This window comes from Cheilinus undulatus, linkage group 11, assembly GCF_018320785.1.
Source record: "Cheilinus undulatus linkage group 11, ASM1832078v1, whole genome shotgun sequence".
NCBI lineage: Eukaryota > Metazoa > Chordata > Actinopteri > Labriformes > Labridae > Cheilinus > Cheilinus undulatus.
Genome location: NC_054875.1, coordinates 45,639,974 through 45,647,107, shown reverse-complemented (window position 1 = coordinate 45,647,107; position 7,134 = coordinate 45,639,974). Strand labels below are relative to the sequence as shown.

General features: G+C 38.5%; 2 protein-coding genes across 4 annotated transcripts in view; both read left to right on the top strand.

The window, feature by feature from the left end:
- Positions 1–7,134, top strand: part of LOC121517796 (tubulin alpha chain-like) — a 1,079,624-nt gene that overhangs the window by 827,219 nt on the left and 245,271 nt on the right. The window lies entirely within an intron of this gene.
- The window catches only part of LOC121517791 (acetyl-coenzyme A synthetase, cytoplasmic-like), a 52,231-nt gene continuing 48,248 nt past the window's right edge, over positions 3,152–7,134 (top strand). For all 3 annotated transcript variants that reach the window (XM_041799826.1, XM_041799824.1, XM_041799823.1), the window contains exon 1: positions 3,152–3,961. In XM_041799826.1, coding sequence (XP_041655760.1) covers positions 3,835–3,961 — 127 coding nt within the window. In that variant the 5' untranslated portion in view covers positions 3,152–3,834. The remainder of the gene's footprint in view (positions 3,962–7,134) is intronic.

Genomic DNA, 7,134 nt, shown 5'->3' with positions numbered 1-7,134 from the left:
AGTCACACATGATCCTTCAGTCCAGGCCTGTGGTCGACCTTTGACCTCAAACAGTCCAGAGCTGTGACATCAGGAACACCCGAGGGTCTCCAGAGCGTCATTCCCCCTCTATAATCTGACACGGTCTCTTTAAGACCCTCTATAAGAGTAAAAATACCCCGAGAGCATCGATTAAGGTTAATTTAAACTTTCTACATCTGATGATTAACGCTTTTCTTTGTCAGTATCGTCATTTCTATATTAAAGACAGAGGCTTTGTATTCTCGCAGTATGGAAGCACTAAGAGGACATTAATTCAAAATGAAGATATAAATCAGATTAGGGCTCTTTTTACTGTGCATTACTGAGCACAACTATCTGGTTATTTCAAATAAAAAAATGCTTTTTTTCCTTAGGTAAGGAAACACCCATTTTCCTGTCATAATGAGTTTATTTCTTGCGATCCTGACTAAAATAAACACTATGTATCTCTGCCAAGGGGTCCCATATAAAAGCAATGGAATTAAAAAAATGTATTTAACTTAATAACAATATTTTATAATTTTGCATATTTCAAAGGTACAGTGCATATTTGCCTCTTAAGACCCAGCATCCTCATGTAAGTACATTACTTTATGGGTTCCCTGCACCAATTCTCTTAATTTTGCGGAGCTCAGACCTGGTAGCCTCTTTAGTGGACACTTTTCTGCCACCTTGTGGTCACAAGAGCCCATTACAATTATCATTGTCCAATCAAGATTGCTGCCATTGCAAACAAAACTTGTTTACTTATAGTTAGTAATTTAGTTTGATTTGCCATGTACATTTGAAAAGTTTTATCAATCGTAACAAGCACTACTCATATGAGGACATTTGGACTTCGTTATGGTTTTACCGTTCAGCATACAAAGCCATGAGTTCAAAGGAGAATCTTCAGCAAGGATTTAAAGTTTACTATTGGTTGATAAAAAAAACAACAAACAATCAAAACATGAAAAAACTACATAATTCACAGATACTATCCAGTAATGATATTAATGTATTTCTACGATACAATATGAAAAACACATCAATACATAACAGAATTTTCTTCATGATAATCATAATCATTATTGTTATTATATACATTAATATATATATATACATATACACACACACACACATTTTAATGTTTGAGATTTTTGTGTTTCCTCTTGATGTTCCTCTCCTTTGTCTTGGAGGGCAAAATCGCCACCTGCTGATTGTCACGCAATCCTACAAGCCTAGAAATAAGCACAAAAACAGTCATTTGATAAATGTAGATACAAAAACCCAACCCATTTCTATCTAGAAAAAAAATATTGAAAAACATTCATGTAGTTCTTTGCCTAACTCTCTAGATCTGCCCTTTCATTCTCATTATTCTTTTTCTGTGTTTGGTATGTTTTCCTTTTGGTTTGAGTTTTGTAGACCTCTCTGTCTTTGACTTGTTGATAACGTTTTTTTCTATCCCCTGACTCTCTGCATTCCCCTTGTTTTACTTTACACTTTACAATTATTTTTAAATGTCCTATGTAACAAAAGTTACCTTTATATTTTGACGTTATCAGCAATTTCATATTCTAACATGTATGACTACTTAGGTCAGATGGCCTTGCAAGTAATATCAGCATCTCATTTTCTCCTTAGTTAAAATTAATGTGATGCCCAAAGTCTTCCACAAGGTGGCAGTGTTTGACAACATTTATTTAGTAACTATAAAATTCTCCATGTACGCCAAATATCTGTCCAGACTTGAGTGTAAACTTTCTCACAAAAGCCCACATCTCTTACATTTACTTTAAGTTCTTAAATATTTGGATTTTATTAAGGGAATATGACTTTCAAAAAAGAAAAAGCTTATCTTGCCTCCTTGAATCAAAAAAGAAGAACACTCAATATTGTCCGCCTGGAGGCACTGTTTTACAACAGTGATTACAAAGCTAACGTTCCAACTCCATAAGGAAGCTACACTGTATGGACATAAGTATTTGGTCACACCTGTTAAATTTTGAATTCAGGTGCATAAAATCAATCACCTTGCCATGCAGTCTCAATTTGTAATCATTTGTGATACAAAGTGGGTCCTTCTGAAGAGCTCTGACTTCAAGCGTGGTGCTGTGATGAATGCCTTCTTTGTGATAAGACGGTTGGTGAAATTTCATCCCTGCAGGATATTCCAGAGTCAACTGTAAGTAATATGAGTGGACACAATGTGACAGAGTGCCCTCTTTAGTGTCCTCTGGGAGAATAAATGTGACCTCCTAGTGTCCTCCAGGTTACCTTGCCTGAGGACAATAAGTTACCATTTGCACTTCATGCTCTCTGAATTCACAAACTTTAACAAACGGCTCTCTTTGGTGCCCTCTAGGTGGACAAAATTTAAAAAAGTGCTAGCCACAGTTGCCCTACTAGTTGACAGTAAGTGATAAATTGCTGTCACTGTTTCTTCAGTGGGCAAGGTGCCCCCTTAGGATGGGACCCAACAGGGTACAGGTCCAACAGTGGAGAATAATGCGATTAAAACCTTACTTACTTAAATACTTAATTTTCATTGACATCATTGTACAATAAATGGTTAATTAGTCAATAATTCCGCGTCTGGTTTTAGAGAGGTAAATGTACAATCAAAGGGTTTTGAACAGCAGAACGTGTTCGCATGGGACTCAATTGACTTTTGTGCATAAAAATATTGAGGGAAAAATTTGGGCACAAATAGGCAAAATTTTCAAACTTTTTAATGAACTACAACGCCACAAAGAAGCATTAATATTCACCACTTAGCTTTACAGTATCAAAACTAAAAACATTTTTTCAGTACAAAACCTCATAATTCCGAGATAATCATGAAGGAAAAGGAGTGTTTCGAAGTGCCTGTAAACACGCTTATCAAATGAAAACTTCTGCCTGATAAAATAACGAAAATCAATTTCGTAACTTTCAAACAGAAAAGAACAACATCCGCCGTAAGAGGACACTTTTCTTAACGAAGCGACAATTTCGAAAACGCATATAGTACTTGAATGCAACGAGGGGGCACTTTCAAAACTACGGTAATTGAATTTCTGAGCTTTTTGTGATTACCTGAAGGCATCAGTGCGCTGTGATTGGCTGGCGGTCTGGGCCAAACAGAGTTCAGCGCTACACGCTCGCTCTCCTTGTCAAACGAAAAGGAACAGAGAAGAAGAAACGGGTAACTGTCACTGCTGCGATAAAAAACAGTTCACTTCCAGCCTCCGGTACAGCACGAAACCAACTCTGCTGACTGAAAGGAGGCTTTGAATTCCACTTTCGAGAAGTCGTTAACTCAACGGAGCTCAAAAGGAAGGGCCTCGTGTCTCGTGCGCAAGTACATCTCGCTCGTCTCCTCTGCTGGAGTGAGCTAGCTTAGCCTGTTAGCTTAGCAGGACACCCACTCAGCCGTGTCCGTCCGTGGGGGACTTTATCATCAGGTGTGAGGAGATCAAGCTGGAGCTGCACCAAAACTGGTTTAGACTTCGAGTTAAAACTGTATCTACATTCTCTGGATCTAATCTCTGCTTTTGCACGTGGAATTTTCAACAAAACTCCAGCAGAATCGTCCTGCAAAACAAGGAAGTCTGAATGAACTTTGCTGCTAGCCTCTTAGCTAGCACTTAGCTCGCCCTGCAGCTGCATTGCTTCATTGTGTTGCAGCTGAGAGCGGGTTTGTGCAGCCTCCTTTCCTGTGCTGCAGAGCTGATACTGATTATCTGTGGAAGCATCTCGGAGAGTTGTTGATATTGTGATTGTTATCTACCAGAACCAGCCTGGTAGTTTTTCTTTGATCTACTAACTGAAAAAACAAACGTGTCAAAGATGATTCCGGATAAAGCGCCGAAGGAAAACGTCTTCTACGGGTCGGAAGAGCTGAAGAAAGAGGCTCACATCCCCAGCTTTGAGAAATATAAAGAACTCTATTTGAAATCAATAGAAAATCCGGATGGTAAGTCCTCATTTTGTAATTTTGATCATGTATAGAGGAGTTAACAGTAGTTCACCTGTTTAATGGCAGCACATGACTTCACAGTACAGCCTTACAGCTGCTGAATTATGATAAAGAGTTAATATTAAAGTAAAGGAAGCACTCATTCTCAACACGTGTTTCAGAAGTGGTAGGTTTGTTTAAGAACGGGTTAATTTAAAAGTTAACTTCTTATCATGGGACTCCGAGGTTATCTAAAGAGAACTGCACATCAGAGGAGATCTGCAGGAAACAACCAAAGTGTATTACCTGAATAGAAGCAAGCTATATGTTCTCCCAGATAACATAAATAACTGTTTAACTTGAAATCTTTTCTTTCCTTTATACGGCCCCCCTGAAGTCATAAATAGCCACAATGACGGTTACTACATGTCTGTATGGATACTAGAAATAATTTTGATTGTCAAAAGACAACCATCAATTAAACACCCCCAAATTTAGTCTTCGTCTCAGGAAAACAGCGTAAAGATTAATGATTGGATGGTATCTGAGCTGCCAGATATAGCATGCAGTTAATTCTAAACTCTCTGACCTCTTCATTTGGTTTAGCAGCTCATTAATGCAAATATGTTATCAGCCAGTGGCATGGCAGTAAGTGGACCTTGGCAATAAATCAGTTCAATTGGTTAGTCATAATGTGGAAAGTCTAGATTTTGATAAATGGCAATCTAGATTTTCTCACTCCCCATGAGCTTTGAGGGGTTGAGGTCAGGTAAACCAGTTGGAAACACCTATCAGCACTAGCTAGCTTCTCCTCCCTAACACACAAATTAAACACACATGCATTTGAGCAGGCAGAGCACAGGCCATCTCTATGCTTTAACAACCTTTCAGGTCTTTGTTTTCATTACCCACATAAGGTCACCCTCTACAGCCTATTTACTTTTAGAGTACATCCATTTTTCTTTCTACTCCTGGCGTGCATGTTTCAGCAAGAAAGAAAATCAATCATAAAAATCAAAAATTAAAATCATAAATCAGATTCAGTATGGAAATCTGCTTCATCACTTGGCCCTAGCAGCAACCAATGCATTTAGATATGTAGACATGGTCAATGCGATGGTGGAAATTCATATCAAGCTTCAAAATGAGAATAAAGATGATTTTAATGAGCACTTTAGTTTAGGGCTGAATGATTTTGGAAAATGATCTAATGGCAATTTTTTCCCTCATTATTGCAAGTGCGATTTGATATGTGATTATTCCATAACTCTCTTTTATTTCTAAGCAAGGGCTGAACAATTCTTTAAAAGTGTCTAATTCTGATGATTTTGACTTGTATTGCAAATTGGATGTGAATTTTTGCATTGAAGGGTTTTTGTTATTCTTAAATTTAATTGAAAAAAATACAAAAATGAAGGTAGGATATTTTTGTAGACTACTCTATAAAGCTGTCACTTGAATGATTGCGTGCTAACCTTGCAAAGCAGATGGATTTGCCTGTTTCCGTGTTTCTTGCTGGCGAATCCATCTTGCAAAGCTCCCGTCTGAACCGTTTGAGCCTGGTTAGAAAGTGACAGGACCAATCAGTGACGAGGGGCAGTACTTTCAGGAGCGGCGGAGTGGCGATGTAGGCGAGCAGCAACAGGATGTTGGTGCCATCATAGTGGAAGACATTAGTGTTGATGCTGCTAAAACGCCAGATTTATCAGAATGTGACAACATTTCTTCATTAAAAGAAGAACAAAGACCAGCAGTGAGTTGTTTTCTTTTCAAAAACTAGTAAAGTCGTGCACTGACATGTCTACAGTCGCCGTGGTTTGTGTTATGCTGTTCTATATGGAGTTTATTCCTTGGTAGCAGTGCATGCGCACCTCGGTAGCATCGTCGTCATCACATGTTTTGTTGCTCTGATTGGCCCATAAAGAAAAAAGTTAGACTCTGCTATTTTGACACAAATTTCAGGTCGAAGAAAGATTGCTCCTTCTGCGGTTTGAAAATTGCAGCAGCAGCAGCAGGCCATATTGTGATTTAATCTAATTTTCGATTAATTGCCCAGCCCTACTTTAGTTGCAAATTCTGCTAAAAAGACGGACTGTATTGTTAAAAGTCCGATTTGTTAAGGAAAGTTTGCAACTTTGCAATCAATCGTTGGACCACTGCCACTTTATTTCCTGTTTCTTTGTTTGCATTTAAGTAAATACTGTACATCAGTCAGTCATGTCTTTGTTAATGTATTAAGGTGTCTGCAGTGCCCTCAAAAGTTGATATATTTCATAGGGGTCATTGTATCACAACTATAAAGTTGCATACATTCAATAGAGGCTTAAATAATTTGATATGAAATGTGGCTACACAGGGGTATGTGGTCCAGTGGTTAATGCTGTCATCTACAGTAAGAAGGATCCTGGTTTGAATCCTGGGCAGGGTCTTCCTGTGACAAACTCCAGCTTCCTCCCAAAAAACATGACCTCTCAAAAGACAGACAAAGACATATTTCTTCCACTGATTAATGACTCTAAATTGCCCGTAGGTGTGAGTGTTCTATAACTAACTGGTGACCAGTCAAGGGTGTACCCCGCCTCTTGCCTAGTGATGGCTTGCACCAGCTCCAGCTCCCTGTGACCCAGAAGGGAATAAGAGGTATAGATAATGGATGAATGGTTATTAGTACATATTTAGCTTCCAATACAATTAAAAAGGCTTGTCTTGCTTTCTCCTTTTATGTGTGAGTCTGGTTAAAAAAAAAAAAAAAACAACAACAACAGTCATCCAGTATGTGGTTCAGTAAAGATAATGTGTAACTGCAGTCTGCAGTTATAAAGAGGTTATTTTTTTATTTCCTGGTATTAAGGAAGTGCCTATGTGTGGCCTTTGGGCGGAATCTACCGCCAGTAAACTTGGCAGCAGAAGACAGCCGAAGTTGAATCAGTGCAGTCCTTGTTAATGAAACAGGTTCTGTCCTGGTTAAGTGTAAAAAAATTTAAGGCACTTCAGAGAGCAACAAGAGAGACCATCAAACAGGTTTCTCCAGCAGGATGAGGCTGAGCTCAGAGCTGTAACTGTTACTACATCCAGTGGAGTTTATCAGGCAGACATATTGATTTTAGGTCATTGCAATTTACAGTAAGTTAATGATGAACAGCAAACACAGCCTCACAAAAGTCTGTCATAAGGAAGTCTGTGGTTATAAG